Source organism: Thalassophryne amazonica, chromosome 12 (assembly GCF_902500255.1).
Source record: "Thalassophryne amazonica chromosome 12, fThaAma1.1, whole genome shotgun sequence".
NCBI classification, from domain to species: Eukaryota; Metazoa; Chordata; class Actinopteri; order Batrachoidiformes; family Batrachoididae; genus Thalassophryne; species Thalassophryne amazonica.
Genome location: NC_047114.1, coordinates 64,015,775 through 64,039,855, shown reverse-complemented (window position 1 = coordinate 64,039,855; position 24,081 = coordinate 64,015,775). Strand labels below are relative to the sequence as shown.

Below are 24,081 nucleotides of genomic sequence, written 5' to 3'. Positions count from 1 at the left end.
TGCGCTAACTTTTAAGGTTTTAGTGTGGACTTGCTGTGTCTAGTGCATTATGGGTAGGGTAGGGTAATCTCAGTACGTTCACGACAGGAGAAATCCATTTGAGACACTCTGATCAGGCTCCACCGACAACAGCATTAAACTCTAGTGCCTAAAATTCCCGTGAATATATTCTCTGAGTTTATAGACGTTATTGTGTTTGCGTTTATTAAATTCCACGCATCTTAAACGTAGCAGACACGTATTATCTGGAATTTTGTTTTGGCAAGTTTTCACAGTCTCTACTACCATCTACTGGCCAGTAGTGTTCATGGCAGTATTCGCCCTGAAGCTGGGCAGACACTGTGTGATATTTTCAATCACAGTACTCAGTTCCAGCTCAAACTGTACGACAGAACCGCACGGTGTAAAAGTTCAGAGCGCCCGATTTATGTTCTCACACACACTGTACATTCAAAAACCATACGTCTATTCTTGTTTCCAGAAGCAAAACGTAAACAGAAGCTTTTTTCAAACTTAATTTACATTTCTTATTTTTTTACAAAAACTCTCGATGGGAGACATCAAAATTTTTAAAAAAAATTACAAGACTTTACATGAGTTGAAGAATAAGGAGGAAAAAGAAACAGAAGCTGCTCTCCCAAAGAGATGATCACTGTTATGCTCTCTCCGGTGTTTGCACATGCACAGTGCGAGAGGTTGGACGCTTGTAGCGCGTCAGCAGCGGGATACCCTAACAACGGCAGACCAGAATATCAAATAGGTTTGATTTTCATCTGACCATATGATCACCAATCAGGAGGTGGTTGTGAGATGTTAAACACAGCTCGTTACTCCATGTATACTACAGGATGCAGGACGCGCAATTAACTTGAAACTCGGCACGATCCAAAAAATTCTCGCATGAATGAAAAATCAGATGAAAAATGGCCAAAACTCACGCAGTGTAAACCCAGCTTAAGTACTGAACATCTGGCACCAGTAGATCATGGCAGTGTTCTATTTATTTTGACACCGGTTATATCAGACCGTTATCTAATTACAACTTGGCTTTTTTTTGAAAATGCCTTTTTACAAATAAAAAATGGCATATTTTACAAAAGCACATTTATCTGTAAACACCAACACATGACACACCTCACAGTAACGTGTTGGTTTACATAGAATGAATGAGTCAACCAATCAGTGTTAGTGGAGGCACATTTTACCCAGAATCCTCTGCCATGTGTCTGTGTTTGTTACAAACCTTCAGAATTAGTGCATTATTCAACATTAAAATATATGTGTTATATTTTAACTTTGTACAAATGACAGAATTGACATTAATGGCGTTATTCTATCAGTATTCATTTTATTTACACCAAACCATAAGTCAGCATTGCTTTATTTTCCAAGACCTCTGCCTGATGCAACGCTGTTATTAAGTAGAGAGTTGAGCTTTGTTGCTCCTCTCAGCTGCTTCTGTGCTGGAATGTAGTATGTAGTAAACAGGAGCTTCCAGCAGGGGGCAGGGCGCACAAAGACAGAAGTGCTGACTCCTTGTTTGGGTCTGTCATCCCTTTTGATGCTACCAGAAGCGACCGTGGTGTTAAAATTCAAAATCAGCTTGTTAGTAGTTGCAAGTGTACTGGAGACAATATTGGAATTTATCAGTTATCTGTAGCTTCTGATACATTTTTGGGTGGTTTATCGGTTTAGCTTTATAAAAGATAACTTTTCAGTTATCCGATTATCTGTTATCGAAGTAAATTTTTTGGTTATCTGTGCCCACCACTGTAGATAAATGAGAAACAGCATGGAAACTTATATAAGGGTGATTCTTTAACTATTGGCACTATTGGCCTTGTAAATGTAATTTCCACCACACCATTGCCTTACAATATAAAGCGCCTTGGGGCAACTGTTTGTTGTGATTTGGCGCTATATACATGTGCTCTGATGTCACTGTTTATCTCCATAGAAACTACCCAAACAATCTTTCATACAAACTGTTTAGGGACATTACAGTGTTGTGGTGGAAATTACGGCAATAGTGTGGGACAACTACATTTTGTTTAAAAAAAATCACAACAGTTGTATGACATTGAATACCCTGATTATGTTTTTGATTATTTTACTGATACTTTATTCAGAGATATTTTAAAACATTAGAAAAAACTTTTCTTTACCATTCATTTTTATCACTGAAGATCAAAAGTCTGGGTGTGGGACAAGCACAAAACGGCAATATTTGCATATAATGATGCTGAAAAAAGGTGAAAAAGTCATCATAGACTACTAGAACAAATTTCTTAACACACTTTCATTGTAAAGATAACTATAAATGTGTGAAATTTCCCCTTTTTTCTGTTTTTCATACAATATGATCAAAGGACATAAGTGCCCGTAGTCTAAGAATCACCCATATACACACATATATACACACACATATATATATATATATATATATATATATATATATATATATATATATATATATATTAATCAGCCCTCAAGCTCACATAACAAAAATGCAACATACTACTTTAACTGTTTCAGTCTTTCTTCAAACAGCATTAGTGTAGAAACATTCCAGCGTCGCAGACCGAACGGGCCCCCTAAAAATCGGTCCCCCCTGATGACGAGGTTCATGGATTAACACCTAATTTCTGCTTCAAACTGCACTCCAGTCATCATCTATCTCAGCGACAGACACCTGAAGCTTTAGTAAAACAATCATTTCCACATAAATTCAGTATTATTTCATCATAAAAGGCAGCAGAAGCGAATAGACCTAAACGGCTAAACAAGCTGCTACCTGATGCGTTCACTGAGTGTCGGACATTTCAAAGCGTCACAGAATTTCGCTTCCTTTCTTCTTAAAATGGCCTTGTTTCTTCTTAAAACTGACTTAAGAATGATTTAAGAGGTTTTACCTTTATCATCTGATAGTTAATAATCCCATTAATCCATTTGATTGCTTTGGGTGAAGAGGCTCCGTCTCAGACTTGCTGCTGTGGTCCGAAATGACGTATGCACAGATGCAAAAGGCGGATCGATTTTTAGGGGCGGACCGTTCGGTCTGTGACACCGAAAAAAAAAAAAAAGTAACAACAGCAACTACTGTTGTAGCAAACAACACATTACATGAATTACTGATTGTCAGATAAGTAACAACAGTAGCACTTCTGATGTTATGTATGCGAGTTTTGAGTTGTTGACCTTGTATGAAATTTTGCAGTCATCGGGTCAAGAAAGAGAGGATTAAAATTTGGGTTATGACACAGATGGGCCTTGACACTGTATTTAGGCAGTGTCAGTTTTTGTAATATTGCGTCTGCACACTACCTCAATCCAACTGAAATGAAACAATGAAGATGTGTTTGTAGTGTATTATTTTAGCTTTAATTCAGGTTTAAAGCAGTACCTGGCAGTACCTGCTCTTTCAGACCCAAAATGTAACTGGACAAACTACATATGATCATTGTTTTAAAGAAAATTATTGCTATAATATCCAGTTTTCTTTAGACAAGAGACAGATGCATGAACATTTCAAAGGAACTGATTTATAGTCTGTGATTGGAGAAATTACACACAGTGCAGTATTTCTGTTCCTCTCCCCTTGAACAATCTACACTACAAACACATCTTGAGTTGTTCATTTCAACTCCACTATGATAGTGTAGAAAGACAAAGTTACAAAAATCGTGTCACGGTAAAACTACTTATGGAACTGACTATATTACTGCAAGATAGGATTGTCTTTTATATCCTTCGATATTGTTCTTTAAGCTTACCGGGCAACACAGTCTCGTTCTAGGGCGGGTGCTAAAGGGGTAAAATATGATGCATATGATGTAATTTCTCTACTTTCGGGAACATAAACGCAGCACTTTCTCTGAGTTTTCGGGCAAATTAAACGCAAACAAAGTGAAAATGCAAAGAAAAAGTGACTATGAAAGTGAAAGGAAAGGAAAGAGGATGTGTTGCAGTTTGTTTATGACCCGGAGCTCAAACGTGTCGAGGCGGTTGTGCAGGCGAGAGAATGCAGCTAATCTGGTTAGCTGTGTAGGCTAACACTTACCAACACAACTTTATGCCTTGTCTCCCATTCTCCACTGGGAAACAAAAAAAAAAAAAAAAAAACACTGCACTTTTCATGACTGTTTCAGTAATTGCAGATAAAAACAAAACAGTACACCATTTTTCTGTTAAAACTGATGCTGTTTGTGGGAAGAGACTAATACCCGGGCAGAGTGTGGGAGTATCAGCACAAACCATTTGAAGGACTGGGGTTTCAGTGAAAACCATTTTAAACCGGCATGTCAAACCAGCAGGTCCACTACGTGGCAGCGAGTATGCTTTTAAGTTTACCAAGCCAGGCTGAATGGTTCGTGCCGAAACTCCCACACTCCGCCCGGGGATTCTCTGCCGTGTTTGTGACGGCTGTCCCCAGATGTGGTCAAATCCTGCGATATCACATAGGGGTTGAAACAAGACTGCGCTGCCCTATTGCCTTACGGTATCACAAGATTTGGTGGGAGAAAAGACTGTCACCTTCAGTTGGTTGAAAAAGTTAGTCCTATTGAGGCCATGAGGCTCTTGGAGGTAATAAGGGTTGCCCATGTGCTTGTTGAGTTCTTTTGTAGTGAGTATTGCAAATCTGAGGAAGATGTGTTTTTGTTGTTTTTTTGAATTGTTTGGTTTTGTTTTTTTTACATGAACCAAAAAGCATAAGTGGATAGATGTTCTTTTGCCTTGATAATTATATAACAGCTGTAAATAAAACAGATGCCTAAACACACATCTTGTGTATTTGCGGTCGATGTGATTCAACCTTTTGCATGTGAATAGAGAACACTGTTCAATAAGCAAGTGACATGAGCGGTGCTCCTCGGGACAAACGTACCTTGGCAGAGAACCTTGCTGAGGACACTGCCAAAGAAATAAGAAAAAGAAAGAGCACAGTATATATACATATATAGTATACTGGTTGGCCATCAACACACATTTGGGTCATTCTGTGTGAAATCAGATTTTCCCAAATCTTCCCGGGTCACATATGTCTTATGAACACATGCAAAATATTTCTGCTTAATTCCAAGTAGTTTTTAGATATGTTTTAATCAGGGTACCCACAATCCTATTTTACACTCACAAATGCATTTTGAGCTTTCTTTTTTAAAAGGCATTATCTCAGCTAAAAATGCAGATATAAAGCTCAAATTTGGAATACACCCTATTTGGGCACCCCAGATACAGTAGTAAGTTTTAAAAATGGGAGACAGAGCTAATTTTCCATTCTGTAGCATCACAAAAATGGCAGTTTGCTCATTCTCACAAAAAAATTTACAAAATTTCAAAGAGCTGTACTAAAGAAGGGATTCAATGGATAATCTTCATATTGTAGAATACACATATCTGGGGTACTAGTTATATGTGTGTAAAACATTGTGGTCATAACTTGAAAGGTTTTTGAATTACTGAAAAACTGAAAAATTAGCAATTCAGTCATCAATGTAATTTTGTTACAAAGTTTTGAAGAGTTGCACTCCAAGAGTAAATTGAGAGGTAATTTTGATATTTCAGAATTTACTTTCTGCCTGGAAGGCACCCGATGATTTCACACAGAATGACCCATTTATTTTCTGTCATATTAAAACATTTTGTAATATTCACATCGCGTTCGATACAGTATCAATGGCTAGTGACAGCAGAATTTAAGACGGTGATATAGTCCAATGTCTGAGAGCTTCAGCTTGCCTTGAAAGATGATTTTTGTTCTGTCCAAGGGGGCAACAGCTGTCTTGCTTACGGCTCCTGCTACAGCCCCTGAGAAGAGTGAGCTGAGAACAGACCGACTCTGCTTCAAGTCCTGCCAAGAAAAAGTCACACTTCACAATCTCAGTGCGTTCTCTGCCTCCTGTCACAGTAACAGTTTGTCTCCATTTGTTGCAGCCTTCAACGCCTGTGTCTTTTTACATGAACAAGTTGTGTTTGAGTTGCTGTAGATCATTAACTTTAAGTTGCATAAAGGCAACATATCACATCTGTATACTTACCTAAAAGCAACTTATAAGTAAGGGTAAATGTTACATGCGGGTTAGAGTGAGTGACAGAAAACGCTGATCTCCTGGGATTTTTCAACACACTTTTACCTTTGTGCCACGAGCTAGACTCTGTCCTCCCAGAGGAGCCACTTCAATTAGTATTAGCAATGTTTAACAACCTTGTTGTATGAAACTACAGAATAAAAACAGTGTATTCTGCCAATGTTTTTACCAGAGAAGCACAAAAGTAATTATACTGCACTTCCAAGTTTAATTTATAAATTTACTACAGTAGGTTTCCTGATGATTAATTAAATGAAGAGCTATAATCCTGGAGAGGAGGTAGCTCTGTGAGATCAAAAATTACACTACCAATATGTAGATCTTTGCTCAATTTGCAGTCTATCTGTGTCCTGAGACGAGACACTTCATATGCCCTGTCCATCCAGCTGTAAATGGGTACCAACCATGGCTGGGGAAGTAACCTGTGTCAAGCTGGCACAGCCAACCGGGGGAAAGTCATACACTCCCATCAGCTTCTGAAATCGCACCAACGGGCCTCAGTGCCTATACAGGACTCCTACTTCTATAGTTCTACATAAGCATCAACACTGTCTAGAAACCACAATTCTACTTTTTCTCTTCATAATTTTCATTTCATTGCAATAAGATGGGCTCATTATATGTGAAAAGAGCTTGTAACGGCAATACTGGCCCTAACCTGCGTCACCCAGCCCAACCTGAAACTTGTGCAAGCTCTTAGTAAGGTATCATCTAAAGCAAAATTCACCCAACATCAAACCTGCCTAAAGTCTTAGTGACTTGACTTTGAGTACCGTTTCACCTTGATACACAAAATCTTTGCCAATATATTGCATACACAGTGAATAGACAGATGTACACATGAAGTCAACCAATTAATAGAACTGCCCAGCTTTCAGTAATGCAGGCAAAATTAGTGAGAGGTGGTTAGAGGTTAAAGTAGCTCTCAGCATGATTAGCTGAGGTGAGTGTATGAACCCACAAGTCCAAATAACAGTTCAAATTTAACTGTACAGAAATACACAGACTTCAGCTGAGCATGGATTTTTTTTGTTTAATCAAGAAATTAAGGATCACTTTCTCGAGACTTCACCTCTTTGCTCTTTTGTGGCTGATCGGAGGAAGTTAGCGGCAGCGTGAGCTTTGCCTGTTGCTCCTGGACTTCTCTCCCCATCCCCAAGGACTACACTCTGCTGTCACTGAGCGTATTCATGTATTCCACCACCCAGGTGACCACAATGCCTGTGGGTTACAGAGTGGAGGAAGAGGTAAGATTCAAAAGATGTCATTTTTCAACATTTGGTTTAAAAATTAAGCAAATGCAAAGGTGGCCAAGCATGTGCACACTCTTGTTAATGTGTCAAGGGACTGAGTGAAATGCCTAACCATAAGTCTGTGAGGAGTTAAGTTTGTAGGTCATTTCATTTTGCATGCAAGATTACAGCCCCATCACATGAGTTCTCAGAAGTCAACATCTGTTCAAGTTATTTACATCATGTACATTGTCTCTGCTGACTAAAGCAGTCATGTCAACATATATCTGAGCATCAGTCTTATGTAAAAGTGATCAGAAATAACATGAACCAGTAGTGAATAGAAATATAACAATGTTACCTTTAAGCAACTGCCACACTTTGCAAAGTTGTATGAAGACAGGCCCATCTGAGTAAAGGAAAAAAAAAAAAAAAAAAAAACTACTGAAGCCCCACCCTTTCTAGACACCAGATTGTAATCGGTTAAACCATATCCTTTTCTTCTCCTTTTTTTTTTGAAACAGGAAATTCTAGTTATCCCCCTAATGAAGACTTACAAAATTAACTTTATAGGAAATTTTCTGGCTCAGTTTGACTACCATTACAAGGAGGATGTTGGCATTTCTTTTTCAGTGCGCCATTTGTTTCACACCAAAACAAACTTCAGCACCATCTCCACCACAAACCTGTAGATCTTTTGCAATAGTGTTCAATCTAACCAAAGTTTGTTTCAGCTTTACAACCAATAACCCAGATGACAGTCAAAAATGGCTTAACATAGCAATTCGGAATACAACTCGGAAACTTAATTTAATAATCCACCGCTAAATGGATTATTATTTGTAAAAGCTGCATTTGATGCCTCTTAAGATATTAATTATGAAAACATTGAACTGTTGAACTACACTGATTTCATTTCTCAATATTCAAATAGTTGTTTATGGCTGGTATAAAAAAAAAAACAACCGTAAAGCAGCAAATTACTGAAAGTACCATATTTCAACACATACAGAATGAAGTAGAATGAAGCTTTAACAAAGTGCCAGAAATAATAAATATTTGAAAATCTGTGACATTACATAATCATATAATGCACAGAAACATTTCCAATGTTTGGACATAACAAAGATAACATTTAGAATAAGACTGGTATACAAGAATTCCAACAAGAAATATCAAGAAGTATGAAGAATTACAGAGAGAACAAGAGGGTGGTATCACACATTCATCTTCAACTAAACGTTACGCCTCACCCTGTGCCTTCGCCCCTCCTATCATGTTCTTCTTCCTTGCATGCAGCTTAGTAACTTGTTTTAACTTCTGGTGGTCAGCTGATGTCCATCACACTGTGGCAGCAGGAACAAGCCTTCCAGCAGTTTTATCCATTTCTAGTTTATTTTTATTTTCTACACTAAGAACTGAAGGATTTAAAATGCTTTGAAACCTCTTTGGACAGTTTATAGTGAAGAGACAGTTTGAGCCACAAAATTCTGATTTGACGGTCACAATGTGGTGTGATCTTCTTGCTATACTCGTCATTCCGATCCAAAATTTGTTCCGCAAATTTGATTGGTTAATCGTGTTAGATTTCAGACCATAAAATATCAAGCAGACGGTGGCAAATTATTCAACCGTTTAACATTTGATGTATAACTCTGCACCCTGAACAGGTGTCAATAATGGCGCTGTCAGCTGAGAGCGAGAGAAACTGGCGGAGCAACGACGATGCCGAAATAAGTGGATTTAAGCTACCATACAAAAGTATTGATGTGGATTCTGATACGGAATTACTCAATGCAGTTGACGAGATGGAGAACTCTATGGATCTGCTCACAACACATCCAGTTTGGCATTAAGATGCTGTTGCTACGGTAAGCTTCGCCGACCGAATTACTGACAGAAAAATAAACTGTGCAAATGATGGAATTGGATTACAATGGGAATAACCCCCTTGTGTCTGATGATTTGCGGACGTTAATGCTGCATTACGGTTGCAAATATCTGTTTTACCAGCTCCGCTAACATGTCGCCAGTAAAACTCAATTTGCGACCATAAATTCCAGCAAAAAGGAATGGGCAAAACTGCCCAAAAATAGGTGTACCAAACTTGTGGCATCATATTCAAGAAAACCTGAGGTTGTAATTGCTGCCAAAGGTGCATCAACAAAGTGTTGAGCAAAGGGTGTGAATACTTACAGTTGTGCTCAAAAGATTACATACCCTGGCAGAATTTTTGCTTTTTTGGCCATTTTTAAAAGAATATGAATGACAACACAAAACTTTTTTTTCCACTCATTGTTAGTGGTTGGGTGAAGCCATTCATTGTCAACAACTGTGTTTCCTCTTTTTAAATCAAAATGACAAGAAAACTACTCAAATGAACCTGATCAAAAGTTTACATACCCCTGTTCTCAATACTGTGTATTGTCCCTTTAACATCACTGGCAGCTTGGAGTATTTTGTGGTAGTTGTGGACGAGGCTCTCTGATGGTAAAGCTGCCACTGAATATGTTTCGGAATTTATTTACATCAATTACAAAGAAATACAAACAATATGGCACTCTATGGTAAATCTGCATGGAGTAGACAGTTCTCAAAAACTGAGTGACTGTGCAAGAAGGAGAAGAGTGAGGAAAGCCACCAAAACATCCAGACAACCCAGAAGAAGTTATAGGCTTACGTGGCTGAGATTGGAGAAATTATGCACAGTGCAAGCTTTGCATTTTGTATCACCAGTTATCCATCTTCATGGTGAAGTGGTATAGAGGAGGATTTTCTTAACAATAAGACCTGAAAGTTTAGTTACAAACTGCCAGAAGGTACATCTGAGATGCAAGCCTGGAATTGATCTGTTTTGGTGAAAGAAAATCCTTTTCTGCTCTACTCCACTATGAAGCTAAGAGTAGTGATGAAATTGGGCTATTAGTAAAAAAAAAAGTAGAAAAGGGGGTGTTCACAATAATAGTAGCATCTGCTGTTGACGCTACAAACTCAAAACTATTATGTTCAAACTGCTTTTTTAGCAATCCTTTGAGTCACTAAACTAGTATTTAGTTGTATAACCACAGTTTTTCATGATTTCTTCACATCTGCGAGGCATTAATTTGTTGGTTTGGAACCAAGATTTTGCTCATTTACTAGTGTGCTTGGGGTCATTGTTTTGTTGAAACACCCATTTCAAGGGCATGTCCTCTTCAGCATAAGGCAACATGACCTCTTCAAGTATTCTGACATATCCAAACTGATCCATGATACCTGGTATGCGATATATAGACCCAACACCATAGTAGGAGAAACATACCCATATCATGATGTTTGCACCACCATGCTTCACTGTCTTCACTGTGAACTGTGGCTTGAATTCAGAGTTTGGGGGTCATCTCACAAACTGTCTGCGGCCCTTGGACCCAAAAAGAACAATTTTACTCTCATCAGTCCACAAAATATTCCTCCATTTCTCTTTAGGCCAGTTGATGTGTTCTTTGGCAAACTGTAATCTCTTCTGCACGTCTTTTATTTAACAGAGGGACTTTGCGGGGGATTCTTGCTAATACAGTAGCTTCACACAGGTGTCTTCTAACTGTCACAGCACTTACAGGTATCTCCAGACTGTCTTTGATCATCCTGGAGCTGATCAATGGTTTCTGATTGTTTTCTGTTTTCTTCCATGCGTCTGTTTTTTTTTTTTTGTCCATTTTAAAGCATTGGAGATCATTGTAGATGAACAGCCTATAATTTTTTATCTTTTTAATCAAACTACGCTGTTCTTCTGAACAATGTTTTGAACATCCCATTTTCCTCAGGCTTTCAAAGAGAAAAGCATGTTCAACAGGTGCTGGCTTCATCCTTAAATAGGGGATACCTGATTCACACCTGTTTGTTCCACAAAATTGACCAACTCACTGACTGAATGCCACACTACTATTATTGTGAACACCCCCTTTTCTACTTTTTTTTTTTACTAATAGCCCAATTTCATAGCCTTAAGAGTGTGCATATCATGAATGCTTGGTCTTGTTGGATTTGTGAGAATCTACTGAATCTACTGGTACCTTGTTTCCCATGTAACAATAAGAAATATACTCAAAACCTGGATTAATCTTTTTAGTCACATGGCACTACTATTATTCTGAACACTACTGTATATTAAACTTCATTCAGGCCTCCAGCATAATAATGCCTCTGATTTGTCGTGAAATCACAACAGGTTAGTGGTGTGTGGGGGGGTGCAATTTATGTGTCAGAATTGCACTTCTTTTCCTTAACAATTCAAAATGTTCAAAAATGTATTTTTAAAATAATGTCTGTTTTGTTTGTTGTTCCTCACTGCCATTCAGTAAATTGCTTCTGTCCCTGTTTTCTGATGTCTGCAGGAGGCGGAGTCAGCGTGCTCTGTGTTTGAGCACAGATATATCGCAAGTGCTTAGAGCACTTACAGCATACAACGGAGAACCGGCCTACATCAGTCCGTTTGGAACATTTGGAAAAATAAATGGATTTTGTTTAGTTACTGATTTTTTCTTCCAAACTAGGGAAGCCAAAGCGCACCAATGCATATCTGTGTTGAATCATTGTCTCTCTATTATAGTCCATGAGCCACTCATCAATTTTGACCAAATCGGTACCACTTAAGGGGAATAAACAACACTTTGAATCCAGCCTCAGTGTATCATGGCCTACACAAAAATGTATGATGGCCATCCCATGGTGGTAGCTGTAGTCAGGTAGGGGTCAGTGAAGAATTACACAGAGGTCAAACTTTTAAAATGCTCCAATCATGCTAAAAACTATATCACATTACTTGTCTGGTCATAATGATTCCAAAAAGGTATATGTTGGACTATCCGTGATGGAATGGTCTGGAGTTATGGGGTAAAACAGCAAAAAAGGTGACAAAGGTCAATTTCAGTTTGTATATAGGGGTCAAAAGTTAAAATTGCTAAAATTCAGTAAAAAAAAAAAATGATGCAAATTATTGTTTTAATAGGGTTCTAATAAGGAATAGTTTGCACCATCTGTCATGCTTAGTTCATGTTACATCATGTTACAGGGCGATATATGTCACATGTCATAGAATCCAATAGATGTTGACCTTGTTGGACCTTTACCTTGGAGACCAAACATTCAACACAGTCAAAACTATTCCATTTATTAATCTTTTTATTTAAACCAATAATTTGGATCATTCTGTACTGAAAATGGAGCAACTTTAACTTTTGACCCCTGTACAAACTGAAACTGACCTTTGTCACCTTTTTTGCTGTTTTAACCCCATAACTCCAAAACATGCCATCACAGATAGTACAAACTATACCTTGTTGGAATCGTTATGACCAGACAAGTAATGTGACAGTTTTCAACATGACTGGAGCATTTTTAAAGCTTGACCTCTGTGTAATTCTTCACTGACCCCTACCTGGCTACAGCTACCACCACGGGATGGCTATCATACATTTTTGTGTAGGCCATGATACACTGAGGCTGGATTCAAAGTGTTGTTTATTTCCCTTAAGTGGTACCGAAAACCTGCTTGGCTCATGGACTACTAGATCAGATCGCGCTGCATGCACTTTTAGACAGACGTGGCCAATTCATTACAAAATTGACATTTTATATGATTTGGTGTCAGACTTCACAGAAGGGATGTTCACCGAACAGAGATGCTACCTACGATGATTTTTAATCTGTGCAGAATGATGCTTTATGGCATGTTGTAATTTGCGCAAAAATCAAACAAGCTTAAAATTGATGAAATATTAAAGGTAGTCTGGTGTGACAGACTGTGCAACAAGTAATAAAAGGATAAAAGTTTGTAAAAATGCAGCAAACTAAACTCATCTAAAGCTAATGACAAAAGCCCTTACAGCGTTGGGAAAACCCACACCTTTATTCATAGCTTTACTTTTGTTTACATTGCCTTTTTCAAATATAAAACTACACAATCTTAGACACACTTTGCGTTCATGGCATCATTTGTCACACCACCTTTTTTACCACAGTGCAGCACACTTGAGTAGTTTCTGAAATAAGCTGCTCTATGTACTAAATTAATTTAGAACGGAAAAATCTATTTTGAATTGAATCGTGGCCCCATTAAATGGAAATGAAACGAATCATGAGATACTGAAAGATTCACACCTCTACAACAGGTGGCCATTTTGGATCTGATTATGACATTAATAATTGTCTAAAGCAGAAAAGGGCTCCCAGTTTTCTGTATGTGATTGCCGACTTTGTTGCCAGATGGCATATAACAACTACGACACCAAGATACAATGAGCAATTGTTACTTTCTGGGCTATACAAGTGTCCTTGTGAAGCAGACTGTGCCAAAGCAACAGTCTAACCTATACTTCAAAATGTTGACCTGTACACCTACTTGGCTGACATTCCAGATATATCTCATCAATTGTAATGCTATATATGCAGATTACAGACCAAACCTCTATGCGATCAAGAAGGGACATTACAGTGCTTTACAGTGCTTTGCCCCATCACGTCAGAAATGGAACCATAAGATAGGCTGCCCTAAACAAATGTCATCAGTCATGTCCTGATAACATTTTATGTTTACTTATATTTTACCTCCATCTGAGCACTCCAGAGAAGTCAAGGGAACAAAAAACTAACTACCTGGGAAGCTTTGATAATTCAGTAAAGATTCTTCGCACCATCGCTAGCTGACAGGAAGTGACTTTATTATGAAATAAATTGTTAGCATATGATGCTACACCTATCACAATTCCTATTCCTATTACTATACAGGGCTCAATTTAACACAACCATCTACAGAAAAAAGACAACATACCGTGCATCCAGAAAGTATTCACAACACTGCACTTTTTCCATGTTTTAGCCTTATTCCAAAATGGATGGAATTCATTTTTTCCTTCAAAATTCTACACATAATACCCCATAATGACAATGTGAAAAAAGTTTTTTTTTGTTTTTTGTTTTTTTTTTTTGCCATGTGCCGTTTACTCCTTAGTAAAAGGCACATGGCAGCCCACCTGGAGTTTGCCAAAAGGCACCTGAAGGACTCTCAGACCATGAGAAACAAAATTCTCTGGTCTGATGAGACAAAGATTGAGATCTTTGGTGGGAATGCCAGGGATCATGTTTGGAAGAAATGAGGCACCATCCCTACAGTGAAGCATGGTGGTGGAAGCATCTTGCTGTTTGGATGTTTTTCAGCAGCAGAACTGGGAGACTAGTCAGGACTGAGAGAAACATGAATCCACCAATGTATAGAGACATCCTGGATGAAAACCTGCTGCAGAGCACTCTTGACCTCAGACTGGGGTGACGGTTCATCTTTCAGAAGGACAATGACCCTAAACAGACATCCAAGATATCAAAGGAGTGGCTTCAGGATAACTCTGTGAATGTCTTTGAGTGGCCCAACAGAGCCCAGACCTGAATCCAATTGAAGATGTGATGAAGATGTGAATACTGTACATGTGATTCCTTAGTTCATTCATCCTCAATCGTGTACTCCAATTAACGGTCACAGAGGGCTGGAGCCTATACCAGCAGTGATTTCTTAGCTTTTTATTTAAAAAAAAAATGCAAATATAAAAAAAACCTCTTTTTTATGTTGTCATTATGGGGTTTTGTGAGTAGAAGGAAAAGTGAATTTACTCGCTTTTGGAAAAAGGCTGTGCAAAATGTGGAAAAAGTGAAGCGCTGTGAATACTTCCTGGATGCAATGTATAATATATGGAAACATAATCTGCTGTGCTTTTTGGCTACGCTGTGACATGCATTCTGTGTGAGTTTCACCACAGTCAACATATGCACATATAAACAACACACACAGAGCAACAGTGAAGCAGGTGAAGTAAAGATTACAGGTTACTGCATAATTATGGGTTACTGCATAATGGCTGCATAATTCCAGCCACAAAGTTTGGAAGAATAAGCCCAAATTAATGTTGCTTCATTGCCACAATCTGCAACTATGCCACTGTGAGAATATTTATGCTTTAAACCAAACAAGACAAGAGAAGCTATTAACATGAATGAGGCAGAATGTCTGTGTTATAGCCACTTTGTTTATTCTAAGTGGCTACTGATAAAGTACCACATATCTTTTTTCACATATAGCATCCAGTAACCACCGTAATTATCGCAAGATAAAGATGGACAATGTGGCATCGAAGCTGCAAAGGAAGCAACTGACGAATTTCAAACAGAATTTAGTGTTAGGATTAGCATTAAATTTATGGCTAGGGTTACAGTGGTGCATGAACAGTGACAGTGACATTGTTTGGATAAGAATGGGTGCCAAACTAATAGCGATCCATACTTTGCGTATGATAAATACTAACAGCCTTGTTTACCTATGTGCAATTTTTTTTTTCATTTGTATTTGATTTAGGATCTTATTTTTCGCACATTCCAACTCCTATGTCCAAATATTCTTAAAAATTATGACAGTCTTTGAAAGGGTGTAACTGAATTATCAGTTGCATAAAAGTCTTAAAATACAACATAACTTGTCAAAATTATTTCAACTGCCCCCCCAATAAATAAATTACTCCTGTGGCAGAGATCATGTGCATTCTATGTGAATGTTGTTCTATTTATGGCATATCAGAAAAAAAAATCATACCTTATTAATCCTTAACTTATTCATATAATAACTTGCAGAACGCAATTAACCAGAGGCTTAGAAAAAGACTGATATCTTACCTTAACAAAGCTGCCACCAGCGTTAAGGTTTGTGTGCGATTCTTTTATTCTAAAGCGCAAAACAATGTTAGCTAGCCACTAGCAGCCCCTTACATTAACGCTCCGTCGAGTTTACCACTCCGAAAATATTACGTCTTGACATGAAACTTGATCAAATACATTAATGTAACGAAGACGCTGCCTGTCACATATTAAGAACACGCCTTAAAGTCCGTTTACTGCTGCAGTAGAAAACTGCTTCACAAGGACGAGAGACCAACGTGGGATTGTGGGAAATGAAGTCCGTGTGAGGCGGGGAAATGCTTCGATAGGTCAGACAGAAGGGTGTGTAGAGACAAACTTATCAAAGGGGAGGCCTGCCTGGTAGATTCTCACTGGCTAATTATACTACAGGACTGCTGTTAACTTGTGTTCTGTATAGCTTATTCTACAGAAGCTTTTGACAGTGCTATCAGTGATATGAATGTCTGTTATAACTTGACAGATGAAGATCATATTCAGGTTGTTTTGTCTCTGGTGGTTGCAGAGATACCAATAAAATAAAATACTACTGTCTGCAGCACCCAGAAAACTTTCATTAGATACTGCCAATTTTTTCCTCTCATACCACTTCCATCAAAACCACCAATATAGTAGTTTTGTCCACAACTTGCGGCAAAATTGCAGCCTCCATTTGACGTGCAACTTATCTCTCTTTAAAATTTATGAAACATCTAAAGGACAAAAACTGTACTCTTATGATTGACATTCATTCTAAATACACAATGTGATCTCCTTTGCATAGAGTTGTTTTTATTTTGTATCTTTTGTGGTTCTGGGCGCTCCCTTGTGTTGTTTCACTGTTGCCGAGGTTGTTGAAATGTAGCCATGTTTGCTGTTTGATCTGTGAATATAATTTGTTACAAAAAAAATCCCTCCTGACCCCCGCCCCCACCCAAATTCTATATATTCAATTCAAACATGCTATGACCCTTTAAAATATTCTGTCAGAGTAAAACAATGAAAACTGTTGTGGATTAAAAAAAAAAAAAAAATTCTCAAAACAGGAAATGACTGACTCCATTTATTTAACACTGAGACAAGTCAACAATTGTAATTTTATTCTTGAGCAATTATTAAAATGGTTGACTTTTTTTTTTTGTATATCCATTAATGAATTGCGTTACCACAACACTGAATGAGGTAATCCACTTGTGTGCATATACTATAGATCACATACAGTATTATCTACCGTATACTCAGTTTCAGAAAAAGGTGGTTTTCGGACGATATTTTCCTTGACCTTTCACCAAAGTACTCCAAAATGGAATGACCTCTAGACATCTATCCAAGTAAAATTCCCACCAAATTTGAAGGAAATATACCAATCTGTTTTTGAGTTATCTTGTACACACACACACACACACACACACAAACACCAATGAAAAAGATACTCTGCTGTTTCTGCTTTGTCAATACGCAGGGTAATAACCAAAAGTAAATTTGATCATAATCATGCAGAATGTAGAGTATATGCACAAACAGGAATGTCTAGTAAGACGTTCAATAATTTTGGCACTGCCAGCACAGGACACAGAATTCACAACAATGGACGTATGGGACATCTGCTATTTTCATGAATGCAAATACATTAGTAAATTAGCCAATGTTGTACAAAACAATTTACCCACCAACAAATATGTATCAAACATAAAATAAAAAAATGTATGGGACACAAAACGGCTCATAATCAACACAAAGGGTTTCGAAATTATTTCACTGGAACTTGCCAAAATGTGTGCCAAAGTGGAGTTCTCTCAAAAGAATGTGTCTGCTATAACTACAACCCCTGGCAAAAATTATGGAATCACCGGCCTCAGAGGATGTTCATTCAGTTGTTTAATTTTGTAGAAAAAAAAGCAGATCACAGACATGACACAAAACTAAAGTCATTTCAAATGGCAACTTTCTGGCTTTAAGAAACACTATAAGAAATCAAGAAAAAAAGATTGTGGCAGTCAGTAACGGTTACTTTTTTAGACCAAGCAGAGGAAAAAAAAATATGGAATCACTCAATTCTGAGGAAAAAATTATGGAATCACCCTGTAAATTTTCATCCCCCAAATTAACACCTGCATCAAATCAGATCTGCTCATTGACACTGACCCTATGTGTCTTTTTGCAAGGAATGTTTTTGCAGTTTTTGCTCTATGGCAAGATGCATTATCATCTTGAAAAATGATTTCATCATCCCCAAGTGCCTTTACCTGACATGCAGCCCCATATCAATGACTGTGGAAATTTACATGTTCTCTTCAGGCAGTCATCTTTATAAATCTCATTGGAAAGGCACCAAACAAAAGTTCCAGCATCATCACCTTGCCCAATGCAGGTTCGAGATTCATCACTGAATATGACTTTCATCCAGTCATCCACAGTCCACAATTGCTTTTCCTTAGCCCATTGTAACCTTGTTTTTTTCTGTTTAGGTGTTAATGATGCCTTTCGTTTAGCTTTTCTGTATGTAAATCCCATTTCCTTTAGGCGGTTTCTTACAGTTCGGTCACAGACGTTGACTCCAGTTTCCTCCCATTCGTTCCTCATTTGTTTTGTTGTACATTTTTCGATTTTTGAGACATATTGCTTTAAGTTTTCTGTCTTGACGCTTTGATGTCTTCCTTGGTCTACCAGTATGTTTGCCTTTAACAACCTTCCCATGTTGTTTGTATTTGGTCCAGAGTTTAGACACAGCTGACTGTGAACAACCAACATCTTTTGCAACATTGCGTGATGATTTACTCTCTTTTAAGAGTTTGATAATCCTCTCCTTTGTTTCAATTGACATCTCTCATGTTGGAGCCATGATTCATGTCAGTCCACTTGGTGCAACAGCTCTCCAAGGTGTGTTCACTCCTTTTTAGATGCAGACTAAGGAGCAGATCTGATTTGATGCAGGTGTTAGTTTTGGGGATGAAAATTTACAGGGTGATTCCATAATTTTTTCTCAGAATTGAGTGATTCCATATTTTTTTCCTCTGCTTGGTCTAAAAAAGTAACCGTTACTGACTGCCACAATCTTTTTTTCTTGATTTCTTATAGTGTTTCTTAAAGCCAGAAAGTTGCCATTTGCCATGACTTTAGTTTTGTGTCATGTCTGTGATCTGCTTTTTTTTCTACAAAATTAAACAACTGAATGAACATCCTCCGAGGCCGGTGATTCCATAATTTTTGCCAGGGGTTGTACTATGTATACAGACATCAGAGTTTATTACGCTCAAGCATTTTCCTCTTTGAAGCTTTCAGCCCTTCGTGCTACTCTTTTCCTCTAGTTGGCAAGGCTGCTGTGTTTACCAGTCCACAGCTCCCGAAGCTCCACCTGGCATCCAAGATCTCTTAGGGCTGCTTTAGCCTCATCACCACAGTCTTGATGAGCGCGTAAGGCCTGGGCTATCAGAGGCTCTGCCCCCATGTCCAGAAGTGGTTGGCAATAGCTGCGCATTCGTGCAACCAAGTTTCTCAAAAGCATACATGCCTGTTTCTGTTGGCAGAAAAGGGAAAAAACAGTCACTCACATTTGACAGTGTGTCTTTTTACATTTAATTTTGAATGGCCTCTTGTTACCTGCACACTGACAACATCAGAATGACATTTCATAGCCTGCAAAGCAGCCGAGGCACCGCCATTCTCCATTATGACTTTGCAGTTGTTGGGTTTACGCAGAGCGAGAACAGATAGGCATGCGCAGCCACGCTCGCACACCTGCAGCACAAAACCAACCTCATTTTAAAAATTTCTTTGTCAACAAATGCAATATGGCTTGCCTCTACTGGTGGCTGGCTCTCACTGCGGTATTGTATCACTTCCTGTTCCGGAGCACAGCTGTGTTTTTCTGTATCTGTTAGCTGTTTAATCTGCGCAGTTAGACTGATCTAGTTATCTAGATTACGATTTGTTTCCCAGTGTAATCTTTACGTGCCTTAACTAAAGCACTCCTTCTGCTGAATCACCTCTAAATTATTTATACATTATTCACTTTGCGTGTTTTTAGGAATCCGCTAGCTTAGCGTAGCTACTAGCTCTTAGCCGATTTAGCATGGCGGCTTCTCCTGTCTCTCCCGCACTTTTCTGCTCTGGGTGTGAAATGTTTAGCTATTCCTTGGCCTCCTTTAGCAGTAACGGTACTTGTAATAAGTGTAGCTTATTCGTAGCTTTGGAGGCCAGGCTGGGCGAATTGGAGACTCGGCTCCGCACCGTGGAAAATTCTACAGCTAGCCAGGCCCCTGTAGTCGGTGCAGACCAAGGTAGCTTAGCCGCCGTTAGTTGCCCCCTGGCAGATCCCGAGTAGCAGGGAAAGCAGGCTGACTGGGTGACTGTGAGGAGGAAGCGTAGCCCTAAACAGAAGCCCTGTGTACACCGCCAACCCGTTCACATCTCTAACCATTTTTCCCCACTCGACGACACACCCGCCGAGGATCAAACTCTGGTTATTGGCGACTCTGTTTTGCGAAATGTGAAGTTAGCGACACCAGCAACCATAGTCAGTTGTCTTCCGGGGGCCAGAGCAGGCGACATTGAAGGAAATTTGAAACTGCTGGCTAAGGCTAAGCGTAAATTTGGTAAGATTGTAATTCACGTCGGCAGTAATGACACCCGGTTACGCCAATCGGAGGTCACTAAAATTAACATTAAATCGATGTGTAACTTTGCAAAAACAATGTCGGACTCTGTAGTTTTCTCTGGGCCCCTCCCCAATCAGACCGGGAGTGACATGTTTAGCCGCATGTTCTCCTTGAATTGCTGGCTGTCTGAGTGGTGTCCAAAACATGAGGTGGGCTTCATAGATAATTGGCAAAGCTTCTGGGGAAAACCTGGTCTTGTTAGGAGAGACAGCATCCATCCCACTTTGGATGGAGCAGCTCTCATTTCTAGAAATCTGGCCAATTTTCTTAAATCCTCCAAACCGTGACTATCCAGGGTTGGGACCAGGAAGCAGAGTTGTAGTCTTACACACCTCTCTGCAGCTTCTCTCCCCCTGCCATCCCCTCATTACCCCATCCCCGTAGAGACGGTGCCTGCTCCCAGACTACCAATAACCAGCAAAAATCTATTTAAGCATAAAAATTCAAAAAGAAAAATAATATAGCACCTTCAACTGCACCACAGACAAACAGTTAAATGTGGTCTATTAAACATTAGGTCTCTCTCTTCTAAGTCCCTGTTGGTAAATAATATAATAATTGATCAACATATTGATTTATTCTGCCTTACAGAAACCTGGTTACAGCAGGATGAATATGTTAGTTTAAATGAGTCAACACCCCCGAGTCACACTAACTGTCAGAATGCTCGTAGCACGGGCCGGGGCGGAGGATTAGCAGCAATCTTCCATTCCAGCTTATTAATTAATCAAAAACCCAGACAGAGCTTTAATTCATTTGAAAGCTTGACTCTTAGTCTTGTCCATCCAAATTGGAAGTCCCAAAAAACAGTTTTATTTGTTATTATCTATCGTCCACCTGGTCGTTACTGTGAGTTTCTCTGTGAATTTTCAGACCTTTTGTCTGACTTAGTGCTTAGCTCAGATAAGATAATTATAGTGGGCGATTTTAACATCCACACAGATGCTGAGAATGACAGCCTCAACACTGCATTTAATCTATTATTAGACTCTATTGGCTTTGCTCAAAAAGTAAATGAGTCCACCCACCACTTTAATCATATCTTAGATCTTGTTCTGACTTATGGTATGGAAATAGAAGACTTAACAGTATTCCCTGAAAACTCCCTTCTGTCTGATCATTTCTTAATAACATTTACTCTGATGGACTACCCAGCAGTGGGGAATAAGTTTCATTACACTAGAAGTCTTTCAGAAAGCACTGTAACTAGGTTTAAGGATATTATTCCTTCTTTATGTTCTCTAATGCCATATACCAACACAGTGCAGAGTAGCTACCTAAACTCTGTAAGTGAGATAGAGTATCTCGTCAATAGTTTTACATCCTCATTGAAGACAACTTTGGATGCTGTAGCTCCTCTAAAACAGAGAGCTTTAAATCAGAAGTGCCTGACTCCGTGGTATAACTCACAAACTCGTAGCTTAAAGCAGATAACCCGTAAGTTGGAGAGGAAATGGCGTCTCACTAATTTAGAAGATCTTCACTTAGCCTGGAAAAAGAGTCTGTTGCTCTATAAAAAAGCCCTCCGTAAAGCTAGGACATCTTTCTACTCATCACTAATTGAAGAAAATAAGAACAACCCCAGGTTTCTTTTCAGCACTGTAGCCAGGCTGACAAAGAGTCAGAGCTCTATTGAGCTGAGTATTCCATTAACTTTAACTAGTAATGACTTCATGACTTTCTTTGCTAACAAAATTTTAACTATTAGAGAAAAAATTACTCATAACCATCCCAAAGACGTATCGTTATCTTTGGCTGCTTTCAGTGATGCCGGGTATTTGGTTAGACTCTTTCTCTCCGATTGTTCTGTCTGAGTTATTTTCATTAGTTACTTCATCCCAAACCATCAACATGTTTATTAGACCCCATTCCTACCAGGCTGCTCAAGGAAGCCCCTACCATTATTTAATGCTTCGATCTTAAATATGATCAATCTATCTTTGTTAGTTGGCTATGTACCACAGGCTTTTAAGGTGGCAGTAATTAAACCATTACTTAAAAAGCCATCACTTGACCCAGCTATCTTAGCTAATTATAGGCCAATCTCCAACCTTCCTTTTCTCTCAAAAATTCTTGAAAGGGTAGTTGTAAAACAGCTAACTGATCATCTGCAGAGGAATGGTCTATTTGAAGAGTTTCAGTCAGGTTTTAGAATTCATCATAGTACAGAACAGCATTAGTGAAGGTTACAAATGATCTTCTTATGGCCTCGGACAGTGGACTCATCTCTGTGCTTGTTCTGTTAGACCTCAGTGCTGCTTTTGATACTGTTGACCATAAAATTTTATTACAGAGATTAGAGCATGCCATAGGTATTAAAGGCACTGCGCTGCGGTGGTTTGAATCATATTTGTCTAATAGATTACAATTTGTTCATGTAAATGGGGAACCTTCTTCACAGACTAAAGTTAATTATGGAGTTCCACAAGGTTCTGTGCTAGGACCAATTTTATTCACTTTATACATGCTTCCCTTAGGCAGTATTATTAGATGGTATTGCTTAAATTTTCATTGTTACGCAGATGATACCCGCTTTATCTATCCATGAAGCCAGAGGACACACACCAATTAGCTAAACTGCAGGATTGTCTTACAGACATAAAGACATGGATGACCTCTAATTTCCTGCTTTTAAACTCAGATAAAACTGAAGTTATTGTACTTGGCCCCACAAATCTTAGAAACATGGTGTCTAACCAGATCCTTACTGTGGATGGCATTACCCTGACCTCTAGTAATACTGTGAGAAATCTTGGAGTCATTTTTGATCAGGATATGTCCTTCAAAGCGCATATTAAACAAATATGTAGGACTGCTTTTTTGCATTTACGCAATATCTCTAAAATCAGAAAGGTCTTGTCTCAGAGTGATGCTGAAAAACTAATTCATGCATTTATTTCCTCTAGGCTGGACTATTGTAATTCATTATATCAGGTTGTCCTAAAAGTTCCCTAAAAAGCCTTCAGTTAATTCAAAATGCTGCAGCTAGAGTACTGACGGGGACTAGAAGGAGAGAGCATATCTCACCCATATTGGCCTCTCTTCATTGGCTTCCTGTTAATTCTAGAATAGAATTTAAAATTCTTCTTCTTACTTATAAGGTTTTGAATAATCAGGTCCCATCTTATCTTAGGGACCTCGTAGTACCATATCACCCCAATAGAGCGCTTCGCTCTCAGACTGCAGGCTTACTTGTAGTTCCTAGGGTTTGTAAGAGTAGAATGGGAGGCAGAGCCTTCAGCTTTCAGGCTCCTCTCCTGTGGAACCAGCTCCCAATTCAGATCAGGGAGACAGACACCCTCTCTACTTTTAAGATTAGGCTTAAAACTTTCCTTTTTGCTAAAGCTTATAGTTAGGGCTGGATCAGGTGACCCTGAACCATCCCTTAGTTATGCTGCTATAGACGTA

The 24,081-nt window shown here is 38.7% G+C and overlaps 2 protein-coding genes and 1 long non-coding RNA gene across 6 annotated transcripts in view; 1 reads left to right on the top strand and 2 right to left on the bottom strand.

Annotated features, from left to right (window-relative positions):
* Positions 1–16,359, bottom strand: part of slc25a42 (solute carrier family 25 member 42) — a 22,959-nt gene extending 6,600 nt beyond the window's left edge. Inside the window, exons 1-5 of one of the 4 annotated variants that reach the window (XM_034183082.1) lie at positions 16,016–16,359; positions 7,683–7,730; positions 7,162–7,310; positions 5,740–5,851; positions 4,886–4,911 (exon numbers count right to left, since the gene is read on the bottom strand). In XM_034183082.1, the coding sequence (XP_034038973.1) occupies positions 4,886–4,911; positions 5,740–5,851; positions 7,162–7,242 (219 nt within the window). In that variant the 5' untranslated portion in view covers positions 7,243–7,310; positions 7,683–7,730; positions 16,016–16,359. The other 3 variants (XM_034183084.1, XM_034183085.1, XM_034183083.1) reach the window with 3 other exon arrangements.
* LOC117521742 overlaps positions 12,355–24,081 on the top strand; it is a 16,654-nt gene continuing 4,927 nt past the window's right edge. The window contains exons 1-2 of the long non-coding RNA XR_004564040.1: positions 12,355–12,510; positions 14,258–14,266. This is a non-coding gene — a long non-coding RNA (uncharacterized LOC117521742). The remainder of the gene's footprint in view (positions 12,511–14,257; positions 14,267–24,081) is intronic.
* Positions 17,437–24,081, bottom strand: part of armc6 (armadillo repeat containing 6) — a 13,777-nt gene continuing 7,132 nt past the window's right edge. Inside the window, 3 exon segments of the mRNA XM_034183081.1 lie at positions 17,437–17,808; positions 19,227–19,532; positions 19,616–19,753. Coding sequence (XP_034038972.1) covers positions 19,320–19,532; positions 19,616–19,753 — 351 coding nt within the window. The 3' untranslated portion in view covers positions 17,437–17,808; positions 19,227–19,319.